We start from the raw sequence: 18,277 nt of genomic DNA, 5'->3' as shown, positions 1-18,277 counted from the left end.
GGCTGAGGAACAAGCAACATTTGCACTGACTCAGGATGCCTTCGGCGACGAGTCAAATGCTGAAGTGAAATACAAGGTCCTATCATGGTGGTAAGCATCAAAACGCAAGGACTGGCATACTTTTTGTTGGGATTTGGCTGATAGTGGCCAATAGGCAATGTGGATTACGTCCGTCTACCAACCAGATTACTTTATGCAAGTTAAACTGACCCGTTGCCAGTCATGATCGCAGAATCGATATCCCTTGGCGTCTTATCCTTACCAGCAGCCGTTGCTACGCTCGGCCTAGTCCCGTTAGTGATCCTCTACTCCCTACGACTACGACTTTGACTAATAATCCGACGGCACATTAAGGGCGGTTATTCTTATTATTGGTCTTGGGCTTTTAGCAACATATACTGGATATGTCTTAGGCCAATTTAAATGGAAGCATCCCCAGATTTCCAATATGGCAGACGCGGGTGAGGTCCTGCTGGGGGCGTTCGGTCGAGAGCTGTTATGTGCCGGACAAACACTGTTCCTCATATTCCTCATGGCAGGCCATCTTGTGACCTTCACGGTCGCACTGAACTCTATCAGCAGCCATGCGACCTGTTCAATGGTCTTTGGTGTTGTTGGGCTTGTGATCTCGCTCATTTGTTCTCTGCCCCGGACGATGAAGAACATCTCATGGCTTTCTATACTTTGTGAGTGGGATCATACAAATATACTCTTCATCTTGCATTCCTTTGCTTGTCTGCTAACCAACTGGTTGACAGCCTTTATAAGTATCTTATCTGGTGTGTTCGTTACGATGATCAGTGTGGGTATCACAAAACCTGGCACAGGCGCTGCAGCAACGACAAAAACCAACCTATATCATGGGTTCTCGGCAGTATCTAACATTGTATTTTCTTACGGTGAGCATCTCTCTCAGGGTTACTCTGTATTGAGTACTAACGCTATTATGTTCTCAAGCCGGGCATATCGGATACTATAGCTTCATGGGTGAATTGAAGAACCCCCGTGACTTCCCCAAGGCTCTCTATTTGCTCCAAGCTGCTGAGATTGGCATTTACCTCTTGGCATCTCTCGTGATATACCGTTATGCTGGTGCAGACGTTGCCTCGCCTGCGCTTGGATCGGCCCCTTCGGTCGTTAGTAAAATAGCCTACGGGCTTGCGTTACCCGCTGTATGTACCTATCCAATCATATCTAGGTTTTCAAGGATAAGCTAACAGATCTCTCAGATCTTAATATCCGGCGTCGTTGCAGGCCATGTTGCCTCAAAGCTTATCTACATGCGTATATCCCATGGTACAGACCGGATGCACAAGCGGGACTTCCTTGCAGTTGGATCTTGGATTGGGGTCATCTTGACACTTTGGGTCCTTGCATGGATAATCGCCGAAGCCATTCCTGGGTTTAATAGTATTCTTACTTTGATCAGTGCGCTGTTTGCGAGCTGGTTCTCTTATGGTCTTCCTGGGTTCTGTTGGCTACACATGAATGCCGGCGCATACTTTGTCTCGGGTAAAAAGGTCTTGCTGACTTTCATTAATGTATCGACAATATGTATGGCTTTTTGTATATGCGGCCTGGGTGTTTATGTTGCAGGGAAGGATATTCATACCAATCATTCTGGGGCTAGTTTTTCTTGTGCGAATAATGCCTAGGTATTTTTGTATTGAACATTATTTTTTGTACGTTATTTGAGCAGTGTCACATAGAATCCCACTAGACCAAAACAACCATAAGGCGTCAAGGTCGTGGCTTGAATACCTAATCCCTACATGATCCCCAACATCATATATAACATTTTCAAGTATTTCTCAGAGGTGCTCGGATCTCAAAATTTCCCGTAGGCCAGTCTACAATATCCCTTTGGTCGTTATAGAAAGGATGTTGCCGACACCTGGTTTCGACGGTAGATCTCATGCAGTATAATATTATATTCTATACTAAACAATTATATACTCTTCCAGAATCTAACCGCGACTATTCTCAATCAGGTGAGGGTATATTGTAGTTACTGTTTTAAGGGTATACAAATATGCAGAAGGGTCAAGAACGGCTATCTAAACAAAGAACGGTCTTGTTCCGCTGATTTCCACCCTGCGGTGGTATATCTGGTTGATCTCATCGTGTCTCTGAAAGCTTCTATGTCCCATCTGATAAAAACATCATCATGAAGCCAATGGCCAGTCTCACACTGTAGCAGTGTATTTCGGTGGTGGGAGAGAATTCATAACAGTGGAATCCGAAGCGTCTGATTCCTCATAGTCTAAGCTGGTATGGTGATTATTGGATGCGTACTGTAGCATCAGAGGTACCTTAATGGTAGTACTAGCGGTTTGTAGAGCGGTTTTGGGCGTATGGAAAGAAAGGCGAAGATTAACGCTGTAAGTGCGGGAGATTAAACAAGAGTGGAAGGTCGGTATAAGAGTCATTCTTGGTGGTAAGACGATAGGTAAGACAATAGACGCTGTATAGTAGCTCCGACTATCATTGCATGGTGCTGTATGGTCCGACAATGATTGTCCGTCCTGTCCTTGGATTCCATGCTCATCACCTATTTCTTGATGTTTCACCCACTGGACTGACCCCATCGAGAATGCCATGATGGGAAAGGTGTCAGTAAACGCTGCTCGATCCCATCCATTAGCGAGTCCCCTGTCCGTCCAAGATGGATAATCCTCCCATGGAACAGGACTATAAAATGTGGCAACTTGAAGTTTGGCGGATGCCTTTTTCAACTGAGGAGGCGCTGCGTCCATTACGGGGTTGAATCGCAAATTGAGACGCACCGCCGTATGCACACCATGGTTATCGAATGGGGATTGGAGCGAAATTGGAGGAATGTGTGAGGCTTCCGTTATTAGCTCCCCTAGCCCAGGATGCGCAAAACCCAGGCTGAGATTTTGTTCCGTCCGCGTATAGATATCTGAGCCGAGCATGGGCAGGCCCGAACGTGGTGTATGCACGGAGGTAGGAAGAACCCGCACACTCTTAACGCAGTCCACAGGGCGGCTTGGTCTTCTACTTCCTGGCATAGAGTCCTTTGAAAGAACCACTCGCACGCGGTATGATATATGGCACTTCCCGGAAGAAACATAATCTAGGGTTGGCCTCTTCCCATTTTCAAGTTTGGGGTCATCGAGCGTCGGGGGTAACTGAAGATGGGCTTGTTTGAGGTCCGAGCAGTTGACATTGTGATTGCATGATTGGCAAGGTAAATATTGAGGAACGACAAAGGTAAATGGAAGCCTGTAAGAGCACCCTGGCTGGAGTATCTTCGGTACGCTCTCTATACCTAGAGTGACAGGTTGTTTGAGCTGCAGAAATGTCTGCGTAGCTTCAGTGTTGCCAAGGGTCCAGCTCTCGCGCTCGATGGATACCCTGGCAGTGCCTTCGCAATAGTGTCAGACTCTTGTGCACAAATGAACAGCGTAAGGATCACGAAAGGAGTCAATAGGATATCATCATACCTTCAAAAGTAATGCTGATATTCTCGAGTGGGGTCTCCGAATCCACGGTAATGATCACCATTCCTTGGATCCGGCCAAACGTGGTATAAGTGTTTTCCAGGCCATAAGTATTCTTATCTAGCTCGATTGTGACTAGGGGGGAAGGCCTGCGTATGGATTTGAGCAGGTCGAGGGCGCCGCGTAGTCTTGATTGTGGTGTCATTGTATCCATTTTATGCAATAGAATTCCTCTAGACGAGGACTTTCACAACAGGTTGTGTTTCACCCATACCCAAGTTTTCGTAGTAACAAACATCTGGTGCCTACAGTAACTTGGTAGATTGAAGCACGGCATTTGTTACCTAGATTATTTTCCTTGGTCTTTGGATGGTAACGCTGACCATGTGTTGTATGACTAGATAGAAGGCTAAATAACCAGAATGTCTCAAGACAACGAAGACGCTGAAGAATTATAAAAGGTAATGCACGATAACAACTATGCTTCTCGCTTTTATTTCTACTTTTCTTAAGTGCCCTTTTTTTACCCTCTTTCTTTTTGTTTTCTAATGCAAATGTTGCTCGGAGACCATACGGAGCGACAATCGGAGGAAGGCCCGAGGATAACCGAGAGGTCATTTCGAGTCTGATCCAAGCTTAGTTCATGCCCTAGTTGCTTCTAAGGTTGTCCAAATTATACGTAAATTCCACATTTTTTATTACCCACATACACTTTCCGCTAACCTTATCAGCAGTTGGGGTCATTCAGACCGAGTGATGTTCGGCATACCGCGTCGCCCGCCAATGGGGCCACACGGCACACCTCTTGACTATTCTGATACGATACGATCCATTGGTGTCTACAGGAAATTCTTTACCTATTCAAGAATACATTCATAAATTTGACTTAGTATCCTACTTGGACTAGACTTTCCCCAGGCTGAGCCTCTGCAATTGACCATACTCGCGAATCCTGCAATGCCCTTTGCTTGATCGCTGTTTTCAGAGTGCTAATATGTGGGCCCACCACCGTCTTCCCCAGCTATTTCAATATAGTCAGACTTGTGTTCAGTTCGCCAAGAATTCTCGTCCATTTTAGATAATATTCGCGGCACGTAACAAAATTATCCCATTCTTGTCGTAGCCTTTCACTCTCCAGAATACATAAGAATATCTTCAATCGATGGCTCATCAAGGGAGAATTCAGACAAAGGTAGTCTCTATTCGAATTTTTTTTGTTCGGGTTAGCGCGAGAACAGGAAAAACTCTACATTCAGCCACTCACAGCATTCAGGAAGAAATCCGACCCGTCGTCCACATTGTCGTTAATTTCCGCCTCGGTTGTGTTATTGTTCGGTTTGACGGCCGTCATATTACGCTTTATTTCAGCGACTTGGTCGAGAATATGACTAACCTCGTCTGCCTTTCCAGCCAGCTTGGCACTTTCAAACATATCCCGTGCTTGTGCAAGTATACGCATAACCCCTTCAAGGTCGATACAGTCATATGCAACGCACGTCGCACGAGATAGGAAGTTGATTGCCAGGCCTAGAGCGGAGCCCGAATAGTCCTGTGCAGTTTAAGTATACATAACTTCGTATGAGCTAAGAAGGACGTACGATCGAATAGTTCAAGTTAGTTTGGTAGTCGATGGAACGAAGAGCACATTTAAGCAACGATTTCCCGGCAGCAACAGCTGCTCGAATGAATTGAACTCGAAGCGCATCGTTTCTGGCACTATCCGGCTTGAGACCGTGAAGAACGAATCCATTCAGGTGCCTGTAGTTTTACTCAGTATCCAATCATTCTATAACCACGTCTGATGGCGTTCACTTACATTCGGGCAAAGTTGTACGGTATCGCCATTCGATTGCGGTCCTGGGGTTTGGAAAACGTCTGATAAATGGGATCCATTTCTTCATCATTCCGTCGAAACCATGATTCCAGCTGTTTGTCATAAAACTGGAGCTGCCTGCAAACATCTGATGTAATTGGCTGCTCCTGAATATTACCTGAGATAATCACGTCCTTTTTTGCCTGATCTGATACAGTAAGACAGACGATAAGTTTGGAATGTTGGCCAATTTCAGATCCAAATCGACAATACTTACTGAGGATGCCGTAGAACTCCAAATATGCCCGTATTCGATAGTCCACATTACGCCGATATGGCATGGACGTCAAGTCACTTCCTAATCTCGTATAGCGATCAATCTCACTTATAAAGTACGTTTTGTTGATATTATGCCTGTAGTCAGACGGTCAGCTTTGCTACTAGGGAAGTGAGGAAATGATTGAGAAGAGTACACAAGATCAACGCAGCAGAAGGATAGCCATGTCCTTGCTCTGTCAATAGAATCTTCATCATGCTCGCTGGCCTTATCTACTAAACTCAAAGCCGTCTCGGGAAGTTGCATTTGATAAGCAATTGATAGCACGAGTCCCAAGAGCCGGTAATTCTTGTGCCACACGGCTATTAACAATATACCCTTTAGTGTCTCGAGAGAAGGGACGGGTCCGAGTAATGTTTGCTGAATTAATGAGTAGGTTTCGTTTAGACATTGACGATACAGCCTAGGTGCAGACGCGCGGGCACCGATCGTACACATGGCCGCCAAGAGGAGCGGATATCTGCGGGTTTCCTCGAATGAGTCCATTGTGTTATCGAAAAATGCAATAATCTCGCTGCAGTTGGCCCCGTAGCTATCGAAAATAGGTATCGTCAGCTGTAAGTGAGATCGTGACATCGATGGCTATGAGAACATACAAGTCGAAGAGCTTTCGACAATCCGCCAACGCCAATATCCCCTTGTCGACGAGATCCTTCGCATCATACCCTGCTTCGGATAGCTCGGGGCTTGATTCAGCCTGAATATCCGGGCGAATGGCCTGATCCCTAGTCGACCGTGCAGTGAATCCAACTAATGTTCCACTCATATCTTGCAAACCAACATGACTGGATATCTGCTGTAGAGCCCCTCGGAATGAATGGAATGAGGAGCTTACTGCATCCTCAAGTTCTCTAATCCGCTCTTCCAGCGCCGATGTACGGTCATCTTGTTGTGTGCTATTCGAACTGTAAGCCTTTAGTAGGGTAGAAGAGATTCGGGTACTAACTCGCTGGAGATGGCTTCTATCGTTCCAATGCCAGTTCGGGGGCTCGGTTTAGAAGGGACGAATTTACAATCCGAGCCACTCGATTTACATCTACCTTCGTTTATAGCTCAACATAACCCAGACTCATTATACGCGCATGCTTACCTGATGCAAGACCCACCATTAAAACCAGTACACCTGACCCTGCATGATTGTGAGAAAACTATCGAACCGCACATATACATGGGATGCTTACTTTAGTTTCCTGCATCGCGTACAAGCCACTAATGACCTGGGATTGAGGATCAGGTTAAGTGTTTAATAGTTGAGGTACCGAGGCACAGGCATACCTTGGGGGTATCGATGATGAGGACATGGCTTTGTGCAAGATCGCCTCGTCCACCCAATTGCATGGGGATTAATATCAAAGGCAAACACCTTTGGCTCGTGAGCTCGTGACGTTGTCTATCTAACACGGATATGGCGCGCATGTGGAGTGCAAGACGGGGGAGATTTGGTTATCGCTCGCCCGTGCTTGGCATTTCCAATCTGTCCCACTTGACTAAATGCCATATATTAGTAATGGCTGGATGTACTTCCTTATGCTGTTGGTTTCTTGGATATATCACAGATTCGTGATCACTCTAGGTGCTCTCTTCTCTAGTATTGGTTCTATTATAGCCACTATATATACTTCATACCATTTCTCTACTATTATGAGATATCTATATATCTCTTCAATGAGAATCTCGTGGTTATCGAAACATAAAACAAGGCAAGGGAGTATTATATTAGCAGAACTTATTCACCCCAACAATACCTTGATACTATGTGGCATTGGCACCTCAGATAACGCGTGGTAGGCTTTGACTTGGAGAAAAAGCAAATGGGAGGGCATGGAGAACATGGAGAACATGGAGGATGTGCGGAACGTTGAGGACGTGGAGGGCGCAGACCTGACCAATGGCACACACTCATTAATCTGCCTCTAGTCAATTTCTACCTATACTCTTAGGGGAGTGTGGAGCGGAGCTCTTAACTGTTGTATAGCGGATACAAATCGTCACACTGCTACTCCAAATCCTGATATCTAGTGTTCACATGGTTTGTTAGCACATCTCGTCACTACCGGGTGATAATATCCTACGGGACAACATTTATACCCAGACGTCTGACACATTCCTGGTCATAAACGGTGTAGACAATCATACATGCATTGATTGGAAATCTGGCGTGTGTATTTCCTGCTTTTATCGTAAGAGTAATATCGTGTGTAGATTCTAGTATGTACCCAGCTCCAAGTTGATATAAGCAGGATTATATCAAGATCGCCGATTTCAGAGAGAAATGATCCAAAATAGGGGAGTTGGAATCCAGTAAAGCAACAGTGAGTTCTGCATTTCCATCATTACATACAACTATTTTCCTTTTTGATCGGACATGGCCAACCTTCGGCGTTGGTATTTCTCCCAGCCAAAGTTGTTCAGACGACCAACACGCAATTCAATCGCCGCAATGAAGCCATAACTCCACAGAATTATCTCGACGAGCGTCTGCGCAATCATGCGCACGGTCACACCACCAAAAAACGGCTTTCGCAGAACATAGCCACGCAAGAAGGAGGAATTACATGAAGATATCGACATGTTCTCCCTTCGCAGTGGTATTCTGGGACATACTATATTATAATATGATTAGTATGATTCCTTCAGTTAATTTTAACAGAAATTATCAGAAACTTACCTCGCAGGTATACCTCCTGTCACAATTGAGGCCTTGCAAACAAGAGACACCGATAAGATGACCAGGACAGACTTGCCGCTAAATGTCGTCATCGTATTCAGTGGGCACGACCGACGCAGATGAAGACGTGGTGGGCTCTGTGATTGACCAGGCTGGAGGTGGGCGAGCGGTCTGAGGTTGTCTCGGAGAAGCACGACGATCTGGAATCCCAACAGACGGCAATGTATGCGTGGTGGTCTCTGCCATTGATGGGGCGGAAGGTTGGGGGGGGGGTCCAGTTTAAGGGTCGTGGTGGACGAGCATGCTGATCTGGGCTCATCGTCTCTGGTCTGTTCTCCTCGCCATCTGAGGTGTGTCAACCTGTACACGATGAAGAACCATATTGTGAGGGACAGAGACCGCTTAATGCGTTTTAAAGCTGATAACGGTTGTAGTTGATGTGATATACCCAAACCATAAAGTAGATAACAGAAAGAATGTAAAAGAAAGATAGTAAAGGACACGAGGGCGGTGAAAAGAGAAAAGAAAATTAGATTAGGAAAGGTGTGGGACGAAAATGGTGGTGAATATACGATGGATGGTCATTCCTACGGCCGGTGGTCCATTCTTGTCATTCACATCCATTCACAATGTTTATCTCTTGCTGTTAGCGTAATAGCAATATCATGTGTAGGTTCCTAGTATATAACCAGCTCCCAGTTGATGTAAGTAAAATTATATTGACATGGTCTAAGTACAGTATAAAACTTGAACAGTACTAATTAAGTGCTTTTCTACTATAGCTATGCTACTTATATAGCTTTAAACCGGGGTAGCTACAATTATTTCCACATAGTGTTAGCTTTTTCGCTTAAAGCAGACAGACCATTAGAAGCGAAATCTCGCAAGAGTCACAATGCGTTGACGAGGAATACTGCTTTAGCAAAATCCACCCCAAGAAGAATAGCATAATTATCTACAAAAGGTAGCTTCTTTTTCTCTCTTTCTCGATACATATCTTCTGTTGCTTATATAGAGAGAGACGGCTCTATTACTATAGCAGTGGAAGAAAAGTATTTTAACGTGATTTGATGCCTATGTTTAGCTGTTACCAGGTAGAAAGTGGTATATAAACGTAGCAGGAACGTGAAGCGAAATGAAGAAAATGCTCTTTGAGAAGAGTCTTTTCATTCACAAAGTAGCAGAATAAATATATTGGTCTTGCACTAGGAATAGTTTCTTTCTGATCATCCTCACGTTTATAGGGGAGATCCTGACAATAAGAAGGTAGCAAGCAGCGCGTGTCCAATCAGCCTCCTACTATACAAATAGAGCCATGTTTCCTGTCACAGCCTGATATATCGGATTCCTGTTTACACTCGACGTGATACTTCCGTGCATACAGCATCCCAAAAAGCTCGATATGCACACCGAAGCCCTTCGAGCCGTGGTGAATATGAATCGAGATAGTCAGAAGCATAGTTGGATGCCTCCAAAGAGAGTATAAATATCTTGAATCTCTCATTGAAATTGTCGGTTGTTTGAAACTTAAGCGAAGAAATAATTGTTGCATGTCTGTCTAGTACAAGAACAGTCGGTGTATAGTCTTAGTATACAGTATGTCAGCTTTCGAGTAACAGGAAAGAGGACAACAAGAATAATAAATAAAGAGGATACAGGTAGTGGTATATAGATAATATATCGGGGATAGATTAGAACTTACCTATTATCGCAGCAAGGGAAGGATCGACTCCATAGAGCTGCTTAAAGACATGACGATCATTACGGGGAGAAATTTGCTCGCCGTCCTCTGTAATAAAACCCTCAGGATTATATAACTTAGCATCTCCTCGAAAGTTCCCCTCATGCGCGACTATATTTCCTTGTCCGATAAGCATCCTATCTTCGCTAGACGGCTCCTTCAGAATATCTCTCTTAAATGTAGAAAGAAATCGACTCCTGATCTGAGAAAATCCAACAACATATTGTGCGTTGTTCTGTTGTCCGATCTTATTGATCGTGTGATGGAGGTCGGAAATCTTCCGTTCTTGTGCTCGATTAGTGTCCTCGTACTTTCTACGAGCGTCCTCGTGCCTTCTAAAGGCATCCTCGTGCTTTCTAAGGGTATCATCGTGCTTTCTAAGGGTATCCTCGTGCTTTTGAAGTTTGGCCAATGTCGATTCCAATTTAGTCTGTAACATGGGCAATGTGGCATTCTCACGGGCGATACTCAAACTCGCACTGTTTCCGGTCCACATGTTATCGTGCACCACCTCAGAGTATAGCTCATCTGTTTCAAGGCACTCAGCCAAGGCTCTTTTGGCACCTGTCTTCATCTCGGACTCTGAAGCGATATTAAGCGTTGTTGCTAGCAAAGCTGTGGACCTTTCGTCGCTGTGTATGGCAATTTCATTATCAGCATCAGAAAGAGTCTGATTAAGTCTTCTTGAACGTTTCTCTCGAGGCATAGTGATTATAGGATAGTAAATGAGTTTAAGAAAGCGAGTAGAAAGACCTATTAGATGGTGTTGTGGATCGTGTAGACTTACGGCCACTGGGGGTAAGAAAAGATGTCTGAAACCTACAAAGCAGAGCCGCCGATTAAATTGTGGTAAATGGGAGTGTTCGAGAGAAGGTGCTCTTAGGGAAGGCAACCACGACCAGTGTTGATGAGATCACTTTCTTTTTGATAGCGTAGATACTAGATGAAGGGGTGTATGTAACGATAGCAGAAGTATCAAGAAGAGTATTAAGAATACCAAATAAGTCTAAGTGGCGCGAGGGTGGTGAATGGAAAAGAAATTCTGATCTGGCGTGGGAAGAAAAAGGTAGCGAAGGCACGTATGGTCATTCCTATGTCAGATATTTCTTACTATCCATGACGTCGACAACCCATAAATTACATGCACGATTTTAGCGTAATAGTAAAAGCGTGTGTAGATTCCGAGTACTACGTACCCAGCTCCAAGTTGTTGTTGATATAAGCGAAGTAATTGCTTTTGGACAAACTTATATGATAAAATAGCCAACACTATACAGAGATACTAATTCCTAAACAACATATCGGAATGAGGGATTTTCCATCTACATCCGACCAGTGTTACCAATTAATAAGGATCAATATAGCAATCATATCTTACATCTGTCAGATCAGTCAAGCCGGAGGTACCATCGATGTTAGCCTCTAAGGAGGGCTGCGATGCGTCTCGCTACATGCGAAGGATCAGTATGCTGTCACCAACATGCTGTGAGTTTGATAGTGAGTTACTTTACCTTTCTGTTCTTGTGCATGTATAATCTATGCAGTATCACAAGCAAGATAAAATCGAGGGCCAGGCAAATAATCATTGCGATGAACCCGGAACTGTAGTGGGGTTCCTCTCTCTCAAAGAATAGCTGGGGTCCAATCAAGTTACCCACGCAGTACCTATACCTCATTAGAAAACAGAACAGTAAGAAAGGTGTCCATGATCAAACATACGCAATGAAAAGAGCGGCAGTAACAACGGTCTTTTTCGTTCGCCCGGCGATGTTGGCTTGGATCAGCCCTAATGAAAGGACATAAGTTGCACTAAACCCAATGGCAAGATAGTATCCGCTGGTTTACCTGTCAGAAATGCCCCTGTTGAGAATAATTCAAAATAGCTCATGGGGGAAACATACAAGAGCTGACCAAGCTTATTTTCCTCTGGAAGAGCGTACATGAGACTCATTCCCAGAATAGAGACGACAAGACCCCCACACATCAGAATGATACGGCAGTTTTTGATTTTTCCTGCAAGGAAGCCCGTAATGAGAAGGGCCAATACCTGTGCTCCCCCAAATGGCATCCCCAGGAGGGTAGTTCCAAGCTTCGAGTAGCCAAAGCCCTCAATAATCAGTGGCCCGAATGCACTGATGCCTCCCTGAGCATTTAATCAGTTTTGCTTTGACAGAAAGGCCACTGAAGATAGTTCGCATACATTTGGGATATTATTTGCAATAACAAAGAGTATTAAGATCCACACTTGAGGATCTATAAAAGCTTCGCGTGCTTGATAGAATTTGAACTCTTTATTGTCCAGACCGGTCTTGTTCTCGGACACTCGTTTGACGGCAATATCCTTCTCCGCGGAAGATAACCATTTCGCTGCTGTAGGATTCGGAGCAGCAAAGAGGAAGAAGGGCACTGCCCAGACAACTGTGGCGGAGCCAAAGATAAGAAAAGGGAACTATATGAGTTGACACTTCAGTTAGACAAAAATATGAACGGCACTGATGATCCATTTGCTTACCTTGTAAACCGGAATATCGCTCTTAATGTGCCCAATCCCGTACTGTGGTATTATCAGTCAACCATTTTCTTCATAATTATTTCAGAATACTAACAGCCACAATGCCCCCAACCACTTGGGCAATGCCGTTCATCGAGAACCAAATGCCAGTCCGAAGAGGTTGCTCGTTTCTATCCTGATCAGTATCCACACATATCCATTCCAGAATGGACCTCACCTTTTATAGAACATCGAAGTTAACTGTACAAAGCAGGGACTAACGCCACTTTCCAGGGCACCTAAAAAAAAACGAACAGCCATCAAAGCGGAGAAATTATCTGCAGCAGCCATGCAGAGAAGGACTGCTCCCCAAAGAAAACTAGCATCAGTTAGCCACATGTTGCGAATGGCAATTAGAGGTACCCATTTTGTAGTAACTCACATTAAAGTCCCACAAGATCTCGTGATATGCACCTTTTGGAACAGGATATTCATGGGGAATTCACCGACAAGATAGCCCAAATAGAATATTGTTGTCAACCCTGTAGACTCCAATTATTCCCTGTTATCAATAGACGATATCGGAGGCAAGCACACATGAATACTGATCGCCCACTAGGTGAGCCTCCTCTTTCATTCCCCACAGGGCAGCATATGAAATACATGTCTTATCCACGAATTGGATGAGGTACGTGCCCATGAGCTAAATGAATCAACATCAGTACGGTCGCATCTGACATACGGGATACAAAGATTACCCAGGGAAGAAGAAACCAGTCAATCTTGCGCAACACAGTATGGTTCTCGGCTTCAGTATATGGGGCATCCTCCGTTGTCCCATGCAACGTTCCCAATGCAATGTCGGGGTGCTGTGGAGTAAGGTCGCATGCTTTAGTGTCAAGTGTGTCTGACTTCTCGGTGCCGATCTGCACCATCGTGTCTCGATTCATACTTTTCGGGACAAGGACCTTGGGGATTACTTTGTTGACTGATACAATAGAGATTATTTATGTCATAGCACTTCGATTCACTTGGAAGATAAGTCTATTACAAAAGGGTTTTCCATGTTATATACGCAACCACTACGTAATGATTCAGCCAAGACGACAATAAACAAAAGGATATCACCTGCCCCCCGTCTCTGGCCACAACAGCCATACAGTAGGACCAAATGGGCTCTTGGCTGAAGTTAAAGAGATAAGAAAGAGGAGATGGAGATACTCTTTGTCGGCCGGGCCGATCTATACGCTCGGTAGCTCGGTCGGCCCGCCCGATCCGATCCGTGCCATATACTATCAAAGGATGAGTGAAGACGCCTAAATACGCATATAAGAAGACATAAGGAGATCCTTCTTGACCCCTGCTCTTCGCTATTTTTGTGAACATCTTCCTATTACTAATTGCAATCATGGCGATCAATGTCATCAACCAACAAAGCAGCGAAGGCACTACTGGTCTTCCGAAGGATGTTATCCAACTAGTGTCGGAGGCCATTGACTCTGCGTCATCAGAATTGCGTCGACTGAACTTAGAGGTAAATTCAGTGCACCTTTTATCTATGATAAACCTCTAATGGCCGTAGATCTGGAATAATCCCGAAGTGCGATTCAAGGAAGAGAAAGCCTGTCAGTTGTTAGCCGGATGGTTTGAGAACCAAGGCTGGACCGTGAAAACTGGTGTATACGGTATCTCCACAGCATTCGAGGCACGCTTTTCCGTCATACCGGGGGAGAGATCAGTCTGCTACAATGCTGAATACGGTGAGTCTGCCAACAGCTAACGGGCTCGCAGCTTGCTAACAATGAAGCGTCTTCGTAGATGCCCTTCCTGAGCTTGGTCATGCATGCGGTCACAATCTCATTGCAACATCAACGCTGGCATCAGCTGTAGGGGCTTCTGCCGCTATGAAGGCATTGGAAATCCCAGGAACGTTGATTGTGATTGGTACGCCCGCCGAAGAGACCGGCGGGGGTAAATACATCATGGCAAACCATGGTGCTTGGAAGGACTGTAGCGTCGTTCTCATGACACATGCAATGCCAGACTTCTCTACCGCGAGGCTTGTGACGAAGGCTTCATGGAAATTCAGAGCCAAGTTTTACGGAAAGGCCGCGCACGCGGCAGCTGCGCCGTGGAATGGTAATAATGCCTGTGATGCCATTGTAATGGCGTATAACGGTCTAGGGCTACTTCGTCAGCAAATCCAAAAGACAGAAAGCATTCAGTCCGTCATCCTTGAAGCTGGAAAGGCACCCAATATTATCCCTGACTACGCTGAAGGCAGCTTTTCTCTGCGTGCGTTTGACTCGAAGGCATTGGAGCGTCTCCGAAGCCGCGTCATACCCATTTTTGATGGAGCTGCAGCGGCTACGGGCTGTACTGTTGAATTATTTTGGTGCGTGGATAGGCATATGATACAGGCTATGCAATTTCCAGGTGCTAATACGCATTTAGGGACGCATTGTATGAAGACGTCGTGACCAACATGGTTCTAGCCAACCGCTATACCCAGTATATGATCAACGATCTCGGCCTCACACCCGCAGATATTCTTCCTCCATCAGAACTCTCCGCAAAGGTGAATCAGAATGGTAGCTCGTATGTTGCAAGGCGGGACACAACTCCGAAGGCGTCGCAGAAGGGACTAACGTTGCAAATCTCTAGCGATTTCGGAAACTGCTCTTATATCCAACCTGGCATTCAGACATTATTCAGCATCAACGCTACGGATATGCCTCACACTCCTTCCTTCCAGAAAGCCGCAGGTACAGACTTCGCACATACAGAGTCACTTAGGGCTGGAAAGGCCAATGCTTTGATAGGGCTTGAGGTCCTGCTTGATGAGAGATTCTACCAAGAAGTAAAAAGTGATTGGATAAGTGACATGAGGGAGCGTGGTCGGCTTCCCGAGTGAATTGTTTGAAACATATAGCTCACTTGATCGTCTGCCATTTAAAAGCGGTCAAAAGCGGTCCGAAGCCCTTGCATTGTACTACTCCTTTCACGTTCTCGCTTGCATACCCATAGCAATATACTGTCTTATGAGCAACTCCAGCCCTTAACCTCATGCAATTCGCTGCATACGCCTCTGCATAACGTCTCAATTCGGTCATATTCTCAATAGCCGCTTTCCTTCACTTGGGTATTGCTACCCGCAGCTGAGCTATCTGTTCCTCGTTAAAACAGGTTAACCAAGGTACTCTATCTATAGTACAAAACTTAGTGGTTTTGATGCACTTGCTGGATACTTGCGCATCTTATAATACACAGATCCTTCTGGCATATCCGTGGATCATAGCACTATTGAGAGTGTGCTGATGGATATATTTATCTCAACACCAAGACAGCTTTGCAAAGTGCTGGCCGTAGAATTGTATGTCGCCCTCACGTTGGCCCGTGGTCGCTTGTGTATCATCGAAGGTTGTATGCAAAACATTGGTAACTGCTCAACTAGCGATCATCTGTCTTTTAAGGTCATCAAGGTACCGCTCTGGTGTCCAGTTAGCTTGTCTAAATTGTACCTAAAACTATAAGACATACTCCCAGCCATCCATCGCATGCCCATACATTGGAGCACTCTTTCTAAGACGCTTACGGCTCTCCTGGAATCCATTTTTGGGCTATCCCTTAGCAGACCCAGTAATAGCCGAGCTGCCTTGTAGACAGCATGTACCACAAATACGGGCAGCGCCTCTAAGTCAGCCGGCGCGACTTGCACAGCGAAACTCTCCGACGCATGAACAAGTTCCGTAATTACATCTTGCAGAAGTTCGTACGATAAAGCGGCACATGGCTCGGGCCGTGGAGCCGTAAGGCTGCACCCAAACTCTAGGATAGTCATCAACGCGCTGGTTTGGCTCGATGTCAGTATCCAATGAATGCTGTAGGTGATAGAGTTCAACAGTACCTCCGGGATAAGGCAACTGCGCTGCAGCACCGATCATGTGGGACGATGTTATCATCTTGTACAGTTCCTCTGAAAGAACTCAGTGTCTTTAAGATCTGTATAGCTTCGGCATTGAAGAACTCCATGTGTTGAACTGGTTCATGGACGTGGGTGAGTACTTGCTCTAGTATACGTGAAGCTTGAGCCAATTTATTGAAGTGATACAAATGTCTCGATGGCGTTAAGGTCAGGTCGAACGCTTCGGAGTCCTATGACAACGTTAGTAATGCGAATTCACTCCCCAGTTGCAATACTTGCGTCGTTCCCACCGACGACTCCCGACAGTAGAGCTTTCGAGATACTAGGTCCTTTGTTACTCTCTAAGGATACATATCTAAATGGCAGTTTCACGGTTAGTGTTTATTCAGATGAAGTGCATAGTATATGGAAGTGAGCTAGTCCTGGTAAGCTAACATAGAGCCACAGGTCCACTAGTAATGTTTACGGTGAAAGTGGAAGAAGACAAGACAAACCGATCAGTTATTATAATGCCACGCCATGTACGTCGAGCCTCGTCCGCTCCTTCTGAGAACTTGAACGTTTCCTCTAGCTGGGCTTTCGATAGCCCATTCGCCCCCAGGGCCACTGCTGCCCGAACATTGGCACCCATGGAGATATATGCGGCGGGGTACATGCCGTGGCCCACTTCGTAAATAGTGAGTAGTAGTCTACACTGCAGCAGCTCCAATGAATTGATCTCAGCGGCCTCTAATGATGCAATGAAGCCCTTCACTAGTATGTATAGCGAGCGCATTCGGGGCGGTATCTCATCATCGACTGGCTTGACACCCAGAAGGACCATGCATAGCGTGAGCAAGCCAAGTTCCGGACTCGGATGAGTAAGAATGTGAGACAGACGCTTGTGAAATGGTGCTTCAGCTAATATGGGAAACCAAGGATGGATTGTCCGAAAATATACCGCGGCTACGGCTCGAATCCTACTTTCATCCCCGATGATGGTGAAGACTTGCATCCGGATGGTGTGAGATATGTTGGCTGACGTGAGCTGCGCTAGATCAGGCACCGGTAGCGAAATTGAGGATACATTCTCCGGAGAGTCTCTGGATCCAGCTATTCCGTTCGGTTCCGTGTAGCAGCAGACACGGTTCAGTCTGATTGGTGTTTTGTTAGTACATATATGTGTAAGCGGAAGAGCCCATTTCACCGAAGTAGTCTTACCGTTTGCACAATGAGCACACTGGAAGCAGCTTGTCGCATTTACGCTTGTGAGTCCTGCAGCGCCGGCAGACGCGATTTGCATGGCTACTCATTGTGTACTGTTGACGGTGCGGATGCAGGTGCGGATGAGTACCAGCATGGGTGGCTCCGTATGAATTTAAGTACCGACTAAATTACTGATCATGAACCCACAGAGGATTCAATTAGCCAACATTGTCGCCCGATTCGATAACTACTAACTAGGAGTAGTTAAGTTATGATGTCGCAAAGCCTCGTTGTGAAAGCGGATCCATCGGACCAATGACACTAGTCCCATACCGTACTTGATCACCTGACGCACGTCCCCACCTGCCGCACGGATTTCTATATACACCGACTTTTTGACTTCAACTTCAAACCATCACAACTCCGTCAATATGGGTTCAATTGATGAGGCGCTTGCTTTTTTAAAATCCCTAGATCCAGGAGAATCATTTAAATATGCGGAAGTAGCCAAAAAATTCGGTATTGATTGTACAACACTCTCAAGATACCACCGGGGTGTTATACATTCAAAAGAGAATTAATATGAAAACCAGCGATTACTCAACAGCCAGCAAGCCAAAACTCTTATAAGTTATATTAATAAACTCTCTGAG

At 45.4% G+C, this 18,277-nt stretch overlaps 7 protein-coding genes across 7 annotated transcripts; 2 read left to right on the top strand and 5 right to left on the bottom strand.

Moving 5' to 3' along the window:
- Positions 1-379: 379 nt before the first annotated feature.
- BDV27DRAFT_166961 (transmembrane amino acid transporter protein-domain-containing protein) lies at positions 380-1,655 on the top strand (the record flags this gene model as incomplete). Its single annotated transcript, XM_032074330.1, has 4 exons — positions 380-686; positions 759-899; positions 958-1,172; positions 1,230-1,655. Exons 1-4 carry the CDS (start codon positions 449-451, stop codon positions 1,653-1,655), a joined length of 1,020 nt encoding a protein of 339 aa, XP_031924529.1. The 5' UTR covers positions 380-448.
- A 531-nt stretch (positions 1,656-2,186) lies between these two features.
- Positions 2,187-3,669, bottom strand: BDV27DRAFT_160688 (uncharacterized protein; the record flags this gene model as incomplete). Its single annotated transcript, XM_032073080.1, has 2 exons — positions 2,187-3,388; positions 3,468-3,669. The coding sequence occupies 2 exons, from the start codon at positions 3,667-3,669 to the stop codon at positions 2,187-2,189; spliced, it is 1,404 nt and encodes a 467-aa protein (XP_031924528.1).
- Positions 3,670-4,591: 922 nt separating this feature from the next.
- Positions 4,592-6,915, bottom strand: BDV27DRAFT_147803 (uncharacterized protein; the record flags this gene model as incomplete). The annotated part of the gene is made up of 7 exons (XM_032070812.1): positions 4,592-4,663; positions 4,729-5,013; positions 5,063-5,222; positions 5,281-5,485; positions 5,818-6,146; positions 6,211-6,510; positions 6,890-6,915. 7 exons carry the CDS (start codon positions 6,913-6,915, stop codon positions 4,592-4,594), a joined length of 1,377 nt encoding a protein of 458 aa, XP_031924527.1.
- Positions 6,916-9,496: 2,581 nt separating this feature from the next.
- On the bottom strand, positions 9,497-10,729 carry BDV27DRAFT_166958 (uncharacterized protein; the record flags this gene model as incomplete). The annotated part of the gene is made up of 2 exons (XM_032074329.1): positions 9,497-9,867; positions 9,985-10,729. 2 exons carry the CDS (start codon positions 10,727-10,729, stop codon positions 9,635-9,637), a joined length of 978 nt encoding a protein of 325 aa, XP_031924526.1. The 3' UTR covers positions 9,497-9,634.
- Positions 10,730-11,310: 581 nt separating this feature from the next.
- Positions 11,311-13,449, bottom strand: BDV27DRAFT_166955 (major facilitator superfamily domain-containing protein; the record flags this gene model as incomplete). The annotated part of the gene is made up of 8 exons (XM_032074328.1): positions 11,311-11,345; positions 11,402-11,470; positions 11,535-11,688; positions 11,743-11,859; positions 11,925-12,166; positions 12,224-12,441; positions 13,112-13,217; positions 13,273-13,449. 8 exons carry the CDS (start codon positions 13,447-13,449, stop codon positions 11,313-11,315), a joined length of 1,116 nt encoding a protein of 371 aa, XP_031924525.1.
- Positions 13,450-13,879: 430 nt separating this feature from the next.
- Positions 13,880-15,428, top strand: BDV27DRAFT_166953 (M20 family metallopeptidase; the record flags this gene model as incomplete). Its single annotated transcript, XM_032074327.1, has 5 exons — positions 13,880-14,048; positions 14,097-14,274; positions 14,333-14,909; positions 14,969-15,112; positions 15,179-15,428. The coding sequence occupies exons 1-5, from the start codon at positions 13,923-13,925 to the stop codon at positions 15,426-15,428; spliced, it is 1,275 nt and encodes a 424-aa protein (XP_031924524.1). The 5' UTR covers positions 13,880-13,922.
- A 365-nt stretch (positions 15,429-15,793) lies between these two features.
- On the bottom strand, positions 15,794-17,865 carry BDV27DRAFT_28272 (uncharacterized protein). Its single transcript, XM_032076213.1, has 6 exons — positions 17,640-17,865; positions 16,934-17,572; positions 16,719-16,794; positions 16,422-16,669; positions 16,055-16,362; positions 15,794-16,004 (listed from the first exon to the last, which is right to left on the bottom strand). Exons 1-6 carry the CDS (start codon positions 17,729-17,731, stop codon positions 15,961-15,963), a joined length of 1,407 nt encoding a protein of 468 aa, XP_031924523.1. The 5' UTR covers positions 17,732-17,865; the 3' UTR covers positions 15,794-15,960.
- Between the last annotated feature and the right edge of the window lie 412 nt (positions 17,866-18,277).

The sequence above is a fragment of the Aspergillus caelatus genome (assembly GCF_009193585.1).
Source record: "Aspergillus caelatus strain CBS 763.97 unplaced genomic scaffold BDV27scaffold_173, whole genome shotgun sequence".
NCBI lineage: Eukaryota > Fungi > Ascomycota > Eurotiomycetes > Eurotiales > Aspergillaceae > Aspergillus > Aspergillus caelatus.
Note: the sequence above shows the minus strand (reverse complement) of the source record. Positions and strands in the feature narration are given on the sequence as shown.